Below are 19,174 nucleotides of genomic sequence, written 5' to 3'. Positions count from 1 at the left end.
TGTTGTTGTATATAGTCATAGAGAATAGTTGAAAGTAAAAAATATATTATTATATATAATTATACTTTTAAAAGCCATCAGTGCTGAAGTGACTCCCTTTGGGCACATACAGTACATATATTAACACCAGTTACTTATTTTGCTGTTGTTATTATTTTTTGTTTCGTTTGTTTTTTTAATTGCAGGCAGCTTGACAAATATAACCAAGTCCACATATATAACACATACAATAAAGACAGATTTTAAAAGGTCTTTATTTTGTAAATGTAAAAATGGGAATTTCACATTCTACAAATCAAATATAAACAACAAAATGCTCCAGAAAGATATTCATTTGGAAAATTGAAACATGTTGCTGCCAATAATGACATAATTAAAAAAAATTTTTTAAATTATACAGAGTCTAAATCAATAGTGGAGGTATTCCTTCTTTGCAATGCCAGTAGATTCAGCTGTAAAAAAAAACAGATACACAAAGACATAAATAAAGTTAATCTTCCATAAGGAAACAAGGGAAAATCGAAACAAGAATGTATCTCTGCATGCGAGACTCACGTCATGTCTCTTTATATACAGTAGTTACACAAACCTGTTGTGTAGCAGTGGCTGCCCTTTGTTCGGCTTGTGTCAGTCGTCTCTGGAGACGAGTTGACTTCTCTTGATTCTCTACAAGCTGTCTTTCGTACTACACACACACACACACACACACACACACACACACACACACACACACACACCAAAATAATTCCATAAAGTCAAACATGGAAAAGTCCAACGTCCAATATTTCCACACACCACAAGAAGAGAATGTAACGCAGTAATTATCACTTGCCATGTTTGATAATGATTTGGTTTCCTGGTGAATTTTCCTCCAAGGAGAATATGTTTTCAGCTATATTTGTTTTATTTGTTTACTTGTTTATTTTGGCTTAGAGAAGCAAAGGGTGAAGGATTTGTATGACATTTTCCTCAAGATGTGTTATAGCCCAAGAAATTATAAGATTTTGGTGTTGAAACGGACGTGGATCAAAACAATTGATAACCTTCCAAGAAAAGAAAACACCATAGGGAACTGAGCTACCTTGGTGGAGGTTTGTGCTCTCCAAGTGTCCTATGAATCTGCTGTATCATTGGACATTCTTTTAACCTTTTAATCTTTCAAATGTTAAGTCTGATTATTCCATTTACGTGTCGTGCAACTAAGCATATTATTCCTCATACACACGCAGTACAAAGTATGTACTGTGCTGGCAGTTAACTTTAGCCAGCTCCCTTTGTCATGCTGCCAGAATGCTCAGCACCTACTTGCTAATGGTGCAGGTTTTCAGTAAAAATGCCTCCTGACTTTCTTACCTGCTTGTCTGAGCAAAATTTCAAAGGAGGGCTGACATTTGCAGAGTCTAACATCAGCTGAACAGGCCTGAACAGGAAAGGGCAGCTCCTCCCATCAAGTAGAGGATATAACGTGGGTCAGGACCACCATCTCACACTTTCTCTTAAAAAAGCATGATTTCCTTACGTGTATGACTTGAATCGATAGAACGTAAGTGTGAAAGAATGAGAGAAAAGGGTAGACACGCAGCCAAGAGCCGCACAAAAATCGAACCCAAGCTGCTGCTAAAGGCTACAGCCTTAGTTGCTCCAACTTAACCAGGTGACCTATCCTCTGTCCCAGTTTTTTAGGACACCTTAGCAGATTCTTTACATGACACATACCTCGGAAATGGTATTATGATTGGTTTCAAGCTGCAACTCTAGCTCGTGTGAACGCTGCTTCTGTCGACTCAGCTCTGCCCTGAAACATTTAAAGACAAAAAAAAACAACAGAAAAGAATCAAGCTGTCTCTCACAGGGAAAAGGAACATTTATATTGTGACTTTATTGTGGATTGCTTCAAAATGTTCAATATTTCCAATAAATCTCAGCACAGCACAGCTGTTGCAAAGGGCCAAACTGTTACTGTTTCATGCGTTCAAATCTTGAATACTCCATCTCAGCTTTTGCTACATCCTCAGTGATCGAGTGTTTGTAATGAGGTATCATAAGGACTTGTATTCTTATTTAATAAAAGACACTGTATATGTTGTACTCTATTACATGTTAATTGATTATTCATGTTGTTCATTCATTAATTGTCATATTGGGGACCAAGATGTCTGCCGTCATAGAGGTCCACTGTCTAAGAATGTCTATGTGATATGTAATGGTGAGATTAACTCACCATGAATGAAAGACTCCTTTGCTCAGGTTTATGTGGGTGAAGTCATTTGTGTGGTCAGCTTCTGCTTTAAAATGCAGAATGCACCGTCTGGCCACAGCAGAAGCAATAGTGATACAAGATGGTGACCTCTAATCCAAAAGGCTTATTATAAGGCTATATTACAAATTTAAGTTATCCTAAATGTTACACACTGGATTTAAACAGCAGCCAGTTGGTCCACATTTTACATTTGAGTGGTTATGACTACAGGCTTCATTTTGAGGTGTTAATTTAATTTGAGGATGTTTCCTCAGCTGACTCGCTCTCTCTTTTAAGCATCAAATTAAGTTACATTTACCTATGTAAAGAATAACAAACTGTAAATGCACAACAACTAATGTTGTTGAACATTTTAATTCATGTTCCCTTTTTATTTATAGATGATCAGTGAAGACTTTGTATCATTCATCCAATTTTAAGAAAAATTACATGTTAAAAGTCTTACTTGAGGCCTGCAGTTTTAGTCTCAAAAGCCTGGACCAGGTTTTTAGACTCTTCCTTCCAGCGCTGAGTGCTTTTCTGCTGCGCTGTAAGGAGGCGTGTCAGATCAACTGTGGAGCTCCTGCTGTTCTCTTCCAGCTCCCTCACCTGTGCTTCAAGTCCCTGCTCCTTTAGGCCATACTCATGCTCCATCTGTGACACCTGTGGCAGGGGAGCCAAGATAATAATAATAATAATAATAATAAAATAAATAAAGACTTAAACAGCCAACTTCATGACTTTGTGAATTAAATCAAATTAATTCTACATGACTTACACCACTTTAGTGAAACACTGGGGTCAAGTTAGGAACGTTCACATCGTGACTCTGTAATCAGCAAGGAGACTAATCCTAACATTACACACCAATACAGCCCAACCTACAGCAAGACAGTGGGTGGTAAAAGGAAAAACCCTCGGCCCACTGACAACATGACGATAATCAGCCACAACATCGAAGGTTTTAGCAACAGCAAAGCAAAGATTCTGGCAGAACTACAGCCAGACATCCTGTGCTTACAAGAAACTCACCGAACGGACAAGAAACCCACTGTTCCGGGAATGCACCTAGCTATTGACACTGCTAGCCAAACCTATGGAAGTGCTATCTTTGTCAAAGACAAGTCACTAGTACTGAGTACAGCAAAAATTTAAGCTGGCCCTACTGAAATCCTTAAGGTGGAGACAGAGCACTTGAATATCATCTACATATACAAACCTTCCAATGAATCATTTCAGTGGCCCCCTACCTTAGACCTCCAAGGGAAAATTAATCTAATCATTGGGGACTTTAATAGCCACAGTATAAACTGGGGATATGAGGACGAGGATGCAAATGGAGAAAAGGCCATTTCATGGGCTCTGAACAATAACCTTGAGCCACTATATGACCCAAAAGACCCCCCAACCTTCACCAGTGGAAGATAGAGGAGGGGATACAATCCAGACCTTGCATTCATCAACTCCACAGGTTCTAATCTCCTTAACTGATCAGTTCTAGAGCCCGTACCAAGGTCACAACACTACAGCCCAGTACAAAAAGAATTCCAGTCAGTAATAAGACCCAGGCAGTCAAAATATCTCCCAAGATTTAACCTGAGGAAAGCAAAATGGACAGCCTTTACTAAAGTGACTGAGCAACATATTGACATCATACCAGCTGAACCAAGTCATTAGGAACATTTTGTCAAACTAGTATGGAAATCAGCTCAACAGAATATACCTAGAGGCTGTAGAAGGGAATATATCCCCTGAATGACTGACCAAATTATAGAACTATATGAGAATTACACTTCCTCATACAATGAAGATCCCTTCAGCCTAGACACCTTTGAAATGGGAGAAAATGTTTTAACACTACTGAGCCAGGAGCGTCAGCAACGATGGCATGACCTCCTAGAAAACCTGGATATGTCTCACAATAGTAAAAAAGCATGGTCAACTGTCCATAAACTCAATAATGAAAACAAGTAGTTGCTCTACTGAAACCGAACAAGGTTCAGACCAACCCAAAGAGTTATAGGCCTATATCACTACTATGTACTCTCTATAAACTCTACGAGAGTTTAATACTAAACAGCATATCCAACACAGTAGACAACCTCCTCACCCCAGACCAAGCTGGGTTCAGACAAGGACGCTCCTGCTGCGGCCAGAACCTCAACCTAAACCAGTATATAGAGGATGGATTCGAACAACGACAAATCACCGGAGCAGTGTTCGTAGACCCAACTACTGCATACGACACTGTGAACCACAGAGGCCAACTTCTGAAGTTATCCAAAATATTGAAAAACAAGACCATATTGGATATAATCCAAGCCTCATAGCAAACAGCACATTTTATGTAGAGCATGGATGGCACTAAAAGCAGGTGGCGAGCACAAAAGAATGGCCTACCTCAGGGCTCAGTCCTTGCACCACTGCTGTTCCATATATACTAATGATCAACCCACCCCATCAAATGCCCGCAGATTAATCTATGCAGACAATCTATGTCTGACCATACAGGCCACCACCTTCCAGGAAGTTGAAACACAACTATCAGCCGCCCTAGAGCAAATGGGACAGTACTATGACAAGTGGTCCCTGAATCCAAACCCGCTTAAGACTCAAGTAAGTGCATTCCACCTGAGAAACAGAGAAGCCAATTGCAAAATCACGATCCTCTGGCGTGGTGAAGAGCTAGAACATCATCAGTTTCCAGTGTACCTAGGGGTAGCACTGGATAGAACTCTGTCATTTGTCACTCATATGCAAAAGCTTCGTGGGAAGGTTGGCTCTCGCAACTCCCTGCTAAAAAAAACTATCAGGAACCAAGTGGGGAGCCAATGCCCAAACACTTGCCAAACGACTGCCTTGGCCCTGTGCGATGCACCAGCCGAGTACTGTGCACCAGTGTGGAGCAGCTCATCGCATGCCAAGAAAATAGATCCCTTGCTGAAAGAAGCATGCAGAGTCATCATAGGGACACGACATCCCACTCCCACCAATTCCCCTATACAAACTTGCTGGTATTGCCCCCACCAGAAATCAGGAGGTATACAAAAACTAAAATTTAAAAGCGCAAACAAATCTTGGACTGAAGATACCCACTACATTGTCGCGTGCCAGTTCCAAGTAGACTTAATTCAAGGAAGAGTTTTGCCACCGTGGCGGGACTTCCAGCCCATGTGACAGCACAGAATGGACCAATGGAGGGAATTTGATAGGACACTACCCCCCAACAGCGCAGTGCAAGACCCCACAGAAGAAATTCCCAATGGGGCACTACTTCCCAGACGTGACTGGTGTCTCCTCAACAGAGCTAGAGCTGGAGTTGCCAGGACAAGTGACAACCTGGTCAAATGGGGCCTTAAGACTGACCAGTCCTGCGAATGTGGAGAAAATCCGCAGACCATCAATCACATTCTCCATTCATGCCCACTATCACATAACTTGGACAACTCTGATTTAGTTATTGTTAATGAAAGATGGCTTCAATGGCTGGCTATCTGGTGTGATAAGCTATGATGATGAGAGAAACACTGTTTATTTCCACCTCTGCTTTTTTTTAACCTACGAACCTTCGCACCATGTCTGGGTATTTATTCCAGTAATGGCTTTCCACCATCACAAGAGGCACTCCACTCATCTTGTCATGAGTACTACCACTCTACAAGAGTTGTTGTCAGTGGCTATGAGAGCTGTTTGAGGAAACAACACTGATAATATCACCAGGCTCATCTCAGTTTCACTTGGAGACAAGTCATTTTTAACAGAAATCCTGTGTTGTAAACTCGAATACAGGCGTTTTGAAAGGTCTCTGTGCACTTACCACACAGTGAAGGTCAGTCAGTCATATAAGTGTTAAATAATTGCACTGAGAAAATTGTGTGGTACGGGGTTCAGAACATTGAGCCACACTCGGGACTAAAAGTCAGGATATCTTGTCCCCTGCTTCAGCAATTAAGGCCACTCCTTCCAGCCAAGTCAGCAGCATGGCTTTATTTTCTAAAGGTCACATATTCAGCTGGTCAACTGCTTTGGTCAGACAGACACAAAACTGGATATTCATGAAAGCTTGGATGGACATTCACATAGGATGAATTGCTCTGGCTTTGGTACTCCTGTCTTATACTCATGGAGAAACACATGGGTGACTTTATTCACATACTTCATGAGGTTTAATTGATTCTGTGAAATTTCATGCATCAACATGCAACATCATGCAACAAAGTGTGTAGTTTCTTCATCCATGTTTGAATCAGTTTTCTATAAGTGTACAGCTAAGCCATTAGAAAAGTCCAGTCACCTACAGCTACTGTAACTACAGAAGACTATGACCTGGATGACAGCGAACATTCACAGACATTAGAAAACCTCTTGAGCAGATTGCTCATCTACCCTCCTTGTGTTTGGTCCATATTATACTTTCTTCTTTTACTCTTCTTGTAGATCATACTATAGGCCAGCACTTTGGCCTTGTGCGGTTTTCTCCAGTGTAACCTCAGTGACTATATTTGTTTACTACCATACAAAAATTGCAATATATATTATAACATTACTTGTTGTTTGGCCTTCTTCTGGACCAGCAGTGTGGCTTTGCGCAGCTCATCCATTTCCCTGCGGAGCTGCAAGTTCTCTTGTTGCAGTTGGAGTCGCTCCTCACTGATGCCAACACAGTTGTCCCTGGCTGCAGCCAGAGAACCCTGCAACCGATGCACTTCCTCCTTGCACCGGGACAGGTTCTCACTATAGCTGAAGGTGGAAAGAGGTGGAAAAAAACACAGAAAAGTCCACTATAATCACCATTATTATTGGCAGCAGATAGAACTCCATGAGCAACAACAAGAGACTGCCATTTTGTGCATCTCTGGATGTGAGAGGGAACAGAATTCCACTTACTCCATGTCCATCTTTTTTAGTTTGTTCTGGGTGCTTTGCAGAGTGAGGCTCATGTCTTCCTTCATTCTCTCTGCATTCAGACACCTCTGATGAAGAGCATCAATCTTCCTGAACTCTGGTTCTGCCCTGCCCTCTTTATACACCTGACACACACAGCATTACAACAATCAATAATACTGCCTGAACCCCTTTATCTAAATAAAAAACATATAATCAAACACTAAACTCCAGGCCCTTTTTCCCGCAGTTTCAGTGTTTGATAACAACCTTCTCCAGTTCCTCCTCTACAGCTTTCCTCTCACGCAGAGACCTTTCAATCTGAGACTCTTTATCTGCACACTCCTACAGACATGTAGAAAGAGAGGAGGTTTCGGGGGGGAAAGGGAGGGTTAAAGACAAAAGAAAAATTATTTTATGTGATTATGAAAAGAATTTGTCAAGAGTGGAAAGGGTCTTACCAGCTGTAGTGCAGTCAGCTCTTCAGCCATACGTTGGATCTGAACATTGCACTGCTTGCGCACGTTTCCTACCTGTCAGAGATAAAGTCAAAAAGCTCAAAAACGTTTTCATTTTTCTTTCAACTGTAGCTGACGTAAATTATCTGTGATTTCAGTATTTTGCGCCACGTATGGAGCCATTAAGCTGTGGTAAGCTTGGTTTTCAGGAATGAGCTATATGAGCCAATCAAATATTAGCTTTTATAGTCACTTCACCTCACGGAGTGGGAGTGAAGTATTGTTTTTATTGACTCTGTGTGTACGTTTGTGCTTTCACACTTGCACTTGCCAACATGGCCAACATCTACGTGAATGTGGTGAAGTCTGCCTTGTTAGTATTGCGATTAGGTTGGGAAATAGAGAAACTTGACTCATACATGGAATGGCAATAATGTGTTGAAATGCAACACATTTATCGAAAACAAATGATGCAAAACACATCCACCTCTAACTTGCAACAGGGCTGTAATGATTAGACAATGACGTTGACGCGTAGAGTTCCGGCCGCTTCATGCTCAGCTGTAACTGCAGTGTAAACAAACACACATTCGAGCTATCCAGGGGCCCGTTTCAGAAAGCAGGTTCAACAAACTCTGAGTTAAAACCTTAACTCTAGGTTGACCAACTCTGAGCTGTCAAACTCTGAGTTTTCGGTTTCAGAACAGGTGATAAAACTTAGTTCAATTAACTCTGAGTGATGCCTGTGAATGAGGATATAAAAAGACCTCATCAATGGAACACACACAACATGATTCACTATGGCAAAAATGATAAGACTCGATCCTCCTACTTCTCCCCAGTGGAGTTGGCAGAAAGTGAGCATAATATTAAAAAAAAAGAAAATTGCTGAACGATTCTAAGCGTGCGTATTAATTGGAGAAAAAAATTAATGTTTTGTCTTGATTATTCCATTTATATTATTATACACTTATACACTACAATTATATTCCATATGTGTGTTTGTGTGCACAGGTGCAACTCAACAAGCACTAAACGTAAACAATCAAAGATGAAATTTAAAAATGTAGTTCAAAGAGAACTACTGAATCAACATTTAAACATAATAGTCTCTACAAGAGCAAGTCCTCCTTTGTCAAAATGGTAAAGGAAAAGTGTTCATTTGCTTGTAAAAATTAACTGAGAACTAAAGTGTGAAAAAAAAGGTCAAAGAAAAGTGCACATTTTTGGAACCAAATAAACTAGCTTACGCTGTCGGGGGCCGACAGCAAGGGGTATATCCGCGAACTTGTCCAATCCTCAACTTTCCAATATACCCAAAGTATACACACTCGCACCTGCCACTAACTGTTTTAATTAATTATTAATAAATTCAACAAAATAACTGTTAAATATTATGATATAATGCTGACTACACTTTATACATGTTCAAAGTATCCATATAAACTCGATATTGAACACAGAATACCTGAACTCATAAATTTCTCTCTAGTTTTTAATAAAACTAGTTAACTAGAATATTAAAATGCTAACCACACCTGCCATATCTTCAGTGTCCAAATTTCATGAAAAAGCAAACACTATGTTTATTAAATTTCATGAAAAAGCATACAATATGTTCAAACTTTCCATTCAATGCTTTAATAAAGAAATGGAGGCTTAACTATTTTTTATATGATAATTAATACATTAATATTATAATGTAATAAATATTATGAATAAGTGCTAAATAAACCCATGATATCCTCAATGTGTCCAAATGAGCTCAATAATAAAGAAAAAATGCCTTAACTATTTTTTCTGTGTTCACTAATAAGTTAACCAGTTAACTTATTATGTAACTATTACCAATCATAGCCAAAGTAATAATGATTGTACTTGTAGATAGTTGTTACATGAATCATTGTACAAAATTTGAAGGCAGTATCTCCATCAGTCTGGAAGATAAAGCCGAAAATGTGTTTTTAGCATAATAAATTAATTAATTTGCTAATTAATAATAAAGCTACAAAGATAGGGATACTTCTCAGGTGGTATGTGATGCCCATGCAAAATTTGAAGCCAATACCTGCAATACTTTGGAAGATACAGGCGAAAATATGTTTTTTATATCATTAATTAATTAATTAATTAACTAATTAATTAATTAATAATAATGGTAGACAGCTCAAAATCAATAGGGATCATCTACAGGGGGTATGCTACCCATAAAAAAAAGAAGAAAATTTAATCTCAAACGCCTTTCCAGTTATTGCGTTAACGGCTAAAATCTGCAGACGCGCGAGACCGATTCCATAATATCCGCATTTCTCGCGGATATAATAACTCAATCGAAACAAAAATGCTACTTATATGACTTCTCTTCAGTTACTTGCTAAACTCCAGCACTTTATGATCTTGAACACATAAGTTTATAACAGGGTAGTGATGGGATCGGCAGTTCATTTTCAGTGTACTGAATCACTCGAATCAGTTCATTAAAATGATTTGTTCAAAAGATTTGTTCACCGAATCGTTCAGTGCTTAGCAGGAGCCCAGTGCCCTGCTACTTTACTCACGTACTGAGTGCAGTACATTCGCGCCGCGGGTCATAGAGTGAGTGACAGCGCGGACGAGATTCATGTCCTCAGCCACAGTTCTCTGTGTGTCAGTTCGTTCCTCAGCCACAGTTCTCTGTGTGTCAGTTCGTTCCTCAGGCACAGTTCTCTGTGTGTCAGCTCGTTCCTCAGCCACAGTTCTCTGTGTGTCAGCTCGTTCCTCAGCTACAGTTCTCTGTGTGTCAGTTCGTTCCTCAGCCACAGTTCACCAGCTCTCTGTGAGTCAGTTTGTTTGCGAGATTCACGTCCACAGCCACAGTTCACCAGCTCTCTATGTGTTCAGTTCCTTCGCGAGATTCACGTCCACGTCCATGTCCACAGCCACAGTTCACCAGCTCTCTGTGTGTCAGTTCGTTTGCGAATCATTAGTGAGTCAGTGACTGACAGCGCGAACAAATCACAGCAGTACGGCAGACACAGTTCTTCTTACTAGTCACTCCCTCCCCGCTCAGCGCACGTTGGCTGGCGTCGTTTGCCGAAGATTCGCGAGTGAGTGACGGCGTCGGCGAACGACTTCACGAGTAATTCACAGAACGCGGCAGTTCCACTCCCGACCGCCACGCTCGCTGCTGAGCTCAACTGAACTAAGAAAGGAACGAATCAGTTCATGAAGTGATCCCAGTCAGTTCGTTCACTCAAATGAACTCATGACCGACAACACTATAAAAGGGGTAATACCTTAATGTACTTAGTCTTAGACCTGTTTATACTTTTCAGTATAAACCAAGTATACTTCTTAAGTATATCAAATATAGTATATAAAAAAGTAAACTTCAAGTATACTGCCTCAGTTTAAGTATAAAATAAGTATATTTAAGTATAAGTACAAGTATACCATGTATGCCACTGCAGGCTTCAACTTAAGAGCAGGAGAAACTCAGGGTTAGTTGAAGAATCGTAGCACTACAGCGATGCACGAACACCTTAAACACTGACACCCCGGAGCCGCTGTATCATCGCGTACTGCAGAAGTGAGTTCACAATTAACGTTGGTCCCTGGTAGATATTTTTAAATCACATGTTCATTTATTAATAAACCATCAGCCTATGATGCAAGTACATAATACGTTTGTGTCGTACGTCTATCAGTCGGAAAATCATGGGAGAAGCCAGCTTAGCGAACGCTCGTTCACTTACGTTAATGCATACTTTACAGTCCGCATTAACCTAAGTGGGGAACTACAGGCGAAGCTGCTTTGACATACTTCATTTCTGAGGTCTGACTACTAATGCAGGCAGTTTAGGGATTAATTTCTCATTACATATGTTTCATTCCAACATTGCATGACTTAAAAAGGAGAATGACGGAGAAAAGGGGATCAAGGTAAAAAAATAAATAAAAAATACACCCCTAATTTAGCTTTTAAGCGACAAAAATTACCTGTTTCCTAAAGGATAAAAAGGGAAAGTTTTATACACCAAGACTTAATCTTTTAAAATTTCATCTTCTGTTGAAGGCTAGCCAGAAAATAGGATGACAGCCTGTTATGTAGTCGCACTAGGCTTCATTAAAAGGATTAAACAGTTGAAGGGGTTGATGAAAAAGACCCATTAATAGAGCATTAATCACCATGTCTCTGACTGAAGTAAGGCAGACGGAAACAGCAGTGCTTTGCCTTTGAATTAATATATTTTAAAAAACTAAAGATGAGGAAATGGTACAACTATGCAAGGCCAATTTAAATTGATTTCAGAAATTAACATTAATTTCATCAGGCCCAAATTTCAAATTCAAGTCATCAAGGTCGATTCTGAAGTCAAATTCCAAGGCGGGCAAATAAAAAAGAGTTTGTTTACTGTTTAACTGCAGTTCAGTGTAACATCTGTTTACACATTGTGCATGTTTTGGAGCAATTCTTTTGGCATCTTGGTACTGTAAGCTTTGAACATATGTATCCATGCATGTTTACAGCTTTAAAACAGTAATACTACAGCAACATAGCAGCCAATATCTTCATCAACTATCAAGTCAAAATGCAGCTAATGCTCAAGTCCTAAGTCAGGACTGAGTCAAGCACAATACATATAGAGTTGTTGATTTTAATAGATATGTAATGGACCAGATTAGGCATCATTGTGGCTGGAAACATTTTTTTTTCCTTTTGCTGCAGAGGATGTTTGAGTTTTGCAGATAAAAAGTCCCTACCGCTTTTCTGGTGTGGACTGCAGCATCCTGGATCAACTGTTTGATGGCCTCCTTCGTCTTCTCTAGTTCTTCTATCTTCTGTTTCTCTCTTAACAAGGCCTAAAGGGAGAGAGTAAAGACAGGCACAGACTCACATTTCAGTGAGAAAAGCTGCTGAAAGGCTGAGGACATTTACTAAAGGATAGCAGAGACGTAAAAAGACTGTCTGGGGGGGGGGGACTGTGAGTGAGAGGAAAAGAGACGTAAAGAAAATTAAAAGAGATAGAGTGATAAAGGAAGAGAAAACTGCTCTCACCTGGTCCTTTTGTAGTGCAGCTTCCTCAGCCATCTGAATACTCTCTCGTAATTTGTCCATAGTCTCATACTTCTCTTCTTCGACGGTGGTGCAGCGTGCCTGGAGTTCACCCAATTTTCTCTCCCACATCACTTGCTCTCTGTGAAAGGACTCTGCCTCTTGAGATGTAACCTTTAGCCTGGTAGTGGAGAAAAGAGGTAAAGACAGGGAGCTGAACCTCATGAGTCTGATGTAAAAGATCATGACTTTCCCAGAGATTCAACTGTAAAGGTGCTACTCACCTTCTTTTCAAAGGAAAAACAGAATAGAAGTTCATATGTAAGACTTCCTACTACTACTACTACAGAAATGTCATAAATAATTTAGATACTTCACAGTTTAATGTGCTCACCTGGTCTCCACCTGGCTCAAGGCTGCCTGGAGCTGTTGGCGCCGCCTGTCGGCCGCGTCCTCTCTGCCCCGTGACTGCACTACATCCTCCTCCTAAATACAAACACACACGTGGAGTACATGTCAAAGCAGAACTGCAGGAAACCAGGACTTCCACTGCAAAATAATTAAACAATATGAAGACGTGCCTGAAAAACATCTAAAATAATGACATAAGTGATGATATAAACAAAACACATTTTATATTGTTTGGCTTCTTTGTTCAAGCACCAGAACCCTAAACCACATATTCACCAACTCACCCAAACTCACACACTCATTATCTGTTTTTGTTCATCACTCCTCACCTGTCTGTGCATCTTGTCTTGGACATTCTGCAATAATTTGGTGAGCTCATCCACTTTGCTTGTGGCGGTCCTCAGTTCTGCCTTAGTTTGCCTATAATAGAAGGATAAAGTGAAAATGGTAAACAAATAACTACATAGAATGTATAATGGCCTGATTAGTTACCTGAGCTGAATGTGTAGTTGCTCCATCTCTGTACTTTGCTCTGTCACTGTCTTCAGAAGCTGCTGGTTGGTCTGTGTGTGACAAGAAAGACAAGACTGCCATTTGTGTGGCATGACTAACACCAACTTCCTCAAAAACCCACAAAACCCAGGGAGCCTTTGTGGAGCATTGCTCCAAACTCGGTTGTTTCCACATACAATGACTGAAAAGGCTGCATGTGTGAAGGGGGTGAAGCAAAAGGGTTGTTCTCTCATTAAAAATGCATCAGAGGGCGAAGCATAGTATTACTATCTCCTCACATGCTGTTAGGTCTGAAATGACCACGGTTTGTGTATGTGCGTGTATGCTTACAAGTTTTGGTGTGAATGAATATATGCAAAATATTTTGTGTGCATTTAAGGTTGAGCCTTGGTTAGGTTAACCATCTCTCTAAATAGAGTTTAATCAGTTTGAAAGCGTCACTTAAAGTGTAATGACTGTAGGAGACAGAAAGGGGATGGGGCTGGGTGCAGCTGTATATGCAGGAAAGAGTCAAATCTAGGACATTTAGAGGATTACCAAGTGAGCTGACATTCCATTATATGACCCATACAGTTCTGGCTGACTACCGGAGTAATTCAGAAACCAATTCACTTAGTTGCAAGATTAATTGTCAGAGCTGGGTTTATTTTTGAGAAATCAAGACCATTTCAATCCTATGGCTAATTAGGAGGCAAAAATGTATCACACTTAATTAACTGTCACTTACCGATTCCAATTTCTGATTGGTGACTTGGAGTTTGTGTGAGTGCTGCTGGAACTGAACAAGCTGATCCTGTGATGGGAAAAGGGGGGCCGTTCAATAAAACTTAATTGCTTGTGATTACCTCATGTTTATATATCGAGCATTAACTGAGGCCAAACCGCTCTAATTAACCAAATCTTTATAATAATAGCTCAAACTAGTGGTGAAATGTTAATGTGCTAATAACACGCTAGCTCTGCCTGTTAATGTGGGAGTGCTGAACCTTGAGCTGTTGTCTCTGAGCATCATGAATATGTCCATCCGATATGGTCTTCTGGTAGACCTGCTGGAGGCGGTCCAGCTCCTGAGCTGCCGCCTGCCACAACTCCATGGCCTGAGCCCGCTCCTAAACCCGTGCACATGAATACGAGTACATTCATTTAGACACACTCATTCATGCAGTCAAAAAACATTGTTGCTTTCTCCTTGGGTTTCAATGAGAAGAGCAACATCACACATCTTTGTGTACTCAATAAAACAGACACTAGAAGCATGGAAAGAAGCTGGACTCATTCAATGAAGAATAATATTGCATAACCAGCTCCAAAATTGTCCTTTTTAAGCTTGTTTTTTTATTGGCAAGGGAGCATGTCCAGAAATGTTTTACTCAGTTAAAAATAATGGCAACTATGCTGCACACAGGTGAAACAAACGACTAGTGGAATTGACATCAGCACCAAATGTGAATATTTTCAGGTTAAAAACACTGCTTTTCTCATATAGCATTTAAAAATGTTAATCTTCTGCACTGCACACACAAATTATTTAAATAATTTTCTTTAAGAATGTTTATTAATTAATTAATTAATTAATTAATTAATTAATTATTGTTTTATCATATTTTATGCTCCATTTCAGTCAAACTTTTTGTTTTCTTCAGCTGAGTTTCATGAGGGACCTGACACCTGGCAACGGCTCTGAAGCTGGAGTAAAAATGCCTATATATTATTTGACATACTTTAGTTTTTTTCTTCTTGAAATTCAAAAATGCTAGTTGTTGCTGTACATGTGATGTGTGATGACAAAGTCAGTAACAAATGTGGTGCATCATGAAAAGTTAGAGCAGTTGACGTGGAACAAAAATAGCTGAATGCTAGCAAATCTTCTCCTACGCCTGCAACAAAGCCAGGATGCAAGGCAACCAGATGGTGTGTACTCAGGCTTTGAGAAAGCAAACAAGCGTCTTTTTCCTGCATTATTTTGTGGAAAATAATATGCAGATTTTAAACACATAATTGTGTCATCATGGAAGGACTTAATCTACAAAGACTATTAGACATCACATGTGGAAATGTGCAGACCTGTTCAGACAGCTGGATCTGCTCCTGGAGGTTTCTGATGACTGCTTCCTCCTCCTGTGAGCTGCCCTCCAGTCCTGAGGCCATGGGCAGAGCATGCAGCTGCTTCTCCACAGACTCCCTTAGCTCAGCATGCAGCCTGGAGAAGAAGAGTGCCGATAATGAGGCTTGATACTGAAGTACTTATGGGGGGAGTTATTGAAGGACTAGTTTTAAATTTGCAGAGTTTGTGATGTTTAACGAAACTCTCATTTGGCTGTAATGTAAGTTATCTGGATGCATCGATTGACAACAAAGACCTAATTAAGAACTAATTATAAACAAAACTTGTTTAAGCGAAGACACATAATTAAAATCCTGGTCCATCAGTGTAAAACTTACCAAGTCAGAAAATAGCCTTATATTGGATACATTCTAATAACATTTCGCTAAAAATTTTAAAATAATAAATTATAAAAATAAAATGTAATTGTTGTTTACTGATACCATATATCTTCACTGATATCATACAGTCATCTGTTGTGGAACATCAGTATATTTATTTTACCTTTCATTCTCTTTGACAACCCTCTCCAACTTTGCTTTGACATCTGCCGTTTGGGCCTGTATCATTATAAAAACAGAGGAAACTGTGCTGTTAATTAGTCAAGATATTCTGATATATTACCAGTTGCCTACTCAAATGTAAAAAGTATAACAACTTAAAACAGTGTCAGTGAATTTTTGTGCCCCATTATTTCTGTTTTTCACCTGGTATCGCTGTAGCTTCTCCGTCATTTCATCCACATGTTGATCATACTCTGCTATCAGAGGAGCCATCATACTGTAACACACATTAATTAAGCCAGTTGAGGAATAAAATGTTTTCTCTTTGCTGCATTCACACCAGCAGAATGTTAGATTATGTTCATTGTCAAAAACAAAACGAATTAAATCATGACCTTCGGTCTGCAATCCAGTGTGTAGAAGACCCGGCTGGTCTTTCCGCCTCAAACTGAGGGACATCAGAAAAGCAGGGGTGTAGGTTAGGCATGATGCCATGTTCAGTGGGTGTTTACTTAAGATTTGAAGCAAAAATCTTAACTTTCAACCAAGGTTTCATTAATCAAAACAAAATCTGTGTGCATGTCGATCTTGTTGAAATATTTCCCGTCAAAACACAATACATAGAGTGGGAAGAAGAAGTATTTGACATACTGTCGATTTTGCAGTTTTTCCCACTTACAAAGCATGTAGAGGTCTGTAATTTTTATCATAGCCACGCTTAAACTGTGAGAGATGGAATCTAAAACAAAAATCAAGAAAATCACATTGTATGATTTTTAATTTGCATTTTATTGCGGGATTTTGGCCCACTCCTCCATACAGATCCTTCAGGTTTCAGGGCTGTTGCTGGGCAATACAGAATTACATCCCTCCAAAGAGTTCCTATTGGGTTCAGGTCTGGAGACTGGCTAGGCCACTCCAGGACCTTGAGATGCTTCTTACGGAACTACTCCTTAGTTTCCCCGGTTGTATGTTTCGGGTCGCTGTCATGCTGGAAGACCAAGCCACGACCCATCTTCAACGCTCTAACTGAGAGGAGGAGGTTGTTGGCCAAGATCTTGCGATACATGGCCGCATCCATCCTATCCCATCCTTCTCCCATTCCTTCTCTGGATCATTCAGATGGTCACTGACAAACTTCAGACGGGCCTGGACATGCGCTAGCTTGAGCAGGGGGACCTTGTATGCGCTGCAGGAATTTAATCCATGATGGCGTAGTGTGTTAATAATAATAATAATAATAATAATGCAGGTCTACAATTTTGTCCCTGATGTCCTTACACAGCTCTCTGGACTTGGCCATTGTGAACAGGTTGGAATCTGTTTGATTGAGTGTGTGGACAGGTGTCTTTTAAACAGGTAACGCTTTCAAACAGGTGCAGGTAATGAGTGGAGAACAGAACTTCTTAAAGAAAATCTAACCTGCTGTGAGAGACCGAATTCTTACTGGTTGGTAGGTGATCAAATACTTATGTCATGCAAAAAAATCCAAATAAATTATTTAAAAATGATACAATGTGATTTACTAGTTTTTTTTTAGATTCCGTCTCTCACAGTTGAAGTGTACCTATGATAAAAATTACAGACCTCTACATGCTTTGTAAGTGGGCAAACCTGCAAAATTGTCAAGTACTTGTTCTCCCCGCTGTATCTGACTAATGAACACAAGACATAGTTAAGGTTACTTAAACAATAATAAAGATTTATGATTTTTTTTTTTTACCTGAGATGGTGTTGACTGATTGTGATGACCATGCTGGTACTGGCTTAAAGCAGAATTTAACCTGTCGACTGAAAAGAAACAGACAGACACCAAAATACTAAGCATACTGTACTGTGCACACACGACAGTACATGACAATTGTTATACAGTAGATTATTCAGGGTTACTGAGTTTTCAGTTTCCACATGTAATCCAATTTTGAAAATGAAACAGATTTCTTTTTTGCAAATCATACCATAAGCCAAAAGAAAAACTTAATTAAAATAATGTAACTACATACCTAGGATTTGCACGTTTCCCCCAAATTATGTTGATTTTGGTGGATATGCTTGTACTATGGCACAGTTTCACCACTCAAAGTGGTGCCACAGTGATTCTGCATTCTTGATGATTTGGGTCTCAATTTATGTTCTATTATAACAAACTAATAACAAATTATCTATTGCAGTATGTATTTGTAACTATGCTGCATGTAGTGATAATATGTTTGGGTTTAAAATTAAGAGCAAAGACTGTACGTCTGTCATAACATAACAGAAGCTTGCGTTTTCTATGAAACAAAGTAAGATTGTTTTAGTCTGGCCGACTGTCTATTTGTGTAACCTTCTCTGATTTGTTCTTACCTTGATCACGCAGGAACTCAACTTCTGCTTCCATGTTGACTGAGGGGTTGGTCTATTAGCAAAACAGTTTGTGTTGACAGCTTGAAAACGCTCCCCACTAACTCGCGTCCAGATATAAGCAGGTACAACTTACCCGGTTGTTATTACGGACGTATTCCTCGAGTGTCTACAGTATTACGGTATTATAAAGATGTTCAAGCATTTATGAGCGTGTGTTAGTGTGGTTACGGGGTGCGGCTAGCGTTAGCAGGCGAAGCTACTTAATCTCAGCTCGGTTTAGCTAACTAAACGTGTTGATATGTAACACACATACCTGACTTGCAGCACAGTACAACATTCTGAGTGAAAATGTATGCGCTTATGGGTGTTATAAATTTATTCTCTCTCAGAAAAATGTTTAAAGTGCAAAGTAAACAATTGCTTTTTGTGTTCCGCAGCTCTGTTGCGCCGTCCGTTTCAAAGCAAACAAATAACAACCAATGGCAATGAAGAGGCGCTCCGCTGAAATGGTTCCGTATATGCAAGAGAGAAGAACAAAGGTTCCACTTTGTGTCGTATACAAGATCCATGTGTTAGACATTTTATTTTCAGACCAATGATGTTAGATCATGTGACAATACGTGTGACTGCATGTTTTGGAAACTGTTTTGGAAATTATAACTTAACTTAACAGGAATTTCC

At 39.7% G+C, this 19,174-nt stretch overlaps 1 protein-coding gene across 1 annotated transcript; it reads right to left on the bottom strand.

Moving 5' to 3' along the window:
- Positions 1-351: 351 nt before the first annotated feature.
- Positions 352-18,527, bottom strand: sclt1 (sodium channel and clathrin linker 1; the record flags this gene model as incomplete). The annotated part of the gene is made up of 21 exons (XM_083909309.1): positions 352-452; positions 590-685; positions 1,717-1,795; positions 2,706-2,902; positions 6,787-6,979; positions 7,127-7,269; positions 7,394-7,468; positions 7,585-7,656; positions 12,325-12,423; positions 12,620-12,797; positions 13,011-13,102; positions 13,357-13,447; positions 13,520-13,590; positions 14,268-14,333; positions 14,527-14,649; positions 15,605-15,740; positions 16,149-16,204; positions 16,352-16,424; positions 16,543-16,595; positions 17,871-17,938; positions 18,494-18,527. 21 exons carry the CDS (start codon positions 18,525-18,527, stop codon positions 393-395), a joined length of 2,055 nt encoding a protein of 684 aa, XP_083765435.1. The 3' UTR covers positions 352-392.
- Between the last annotated feature and the right edge of the window lie 647 nt (positions 18,528-19,174).

Source organism: Microchirus variegatus, assembly GCF_963457635.1.
Source record: "Microchirus variegatus genome assembly, chromosome: 23".
In the NCBI taxonomy this organism is placed as follows: Eukaryota; Metazoa; Chordata; class Actinopteri; order Pleuronectiformes; family Soleidae; genus Microchirus; species Microchirus variegatus.
The sequence above is the reverse complement of the archived record's forward strand: the minus strand, read 5'-3'. Positions and strand labels throughout refer to the sequence as shown.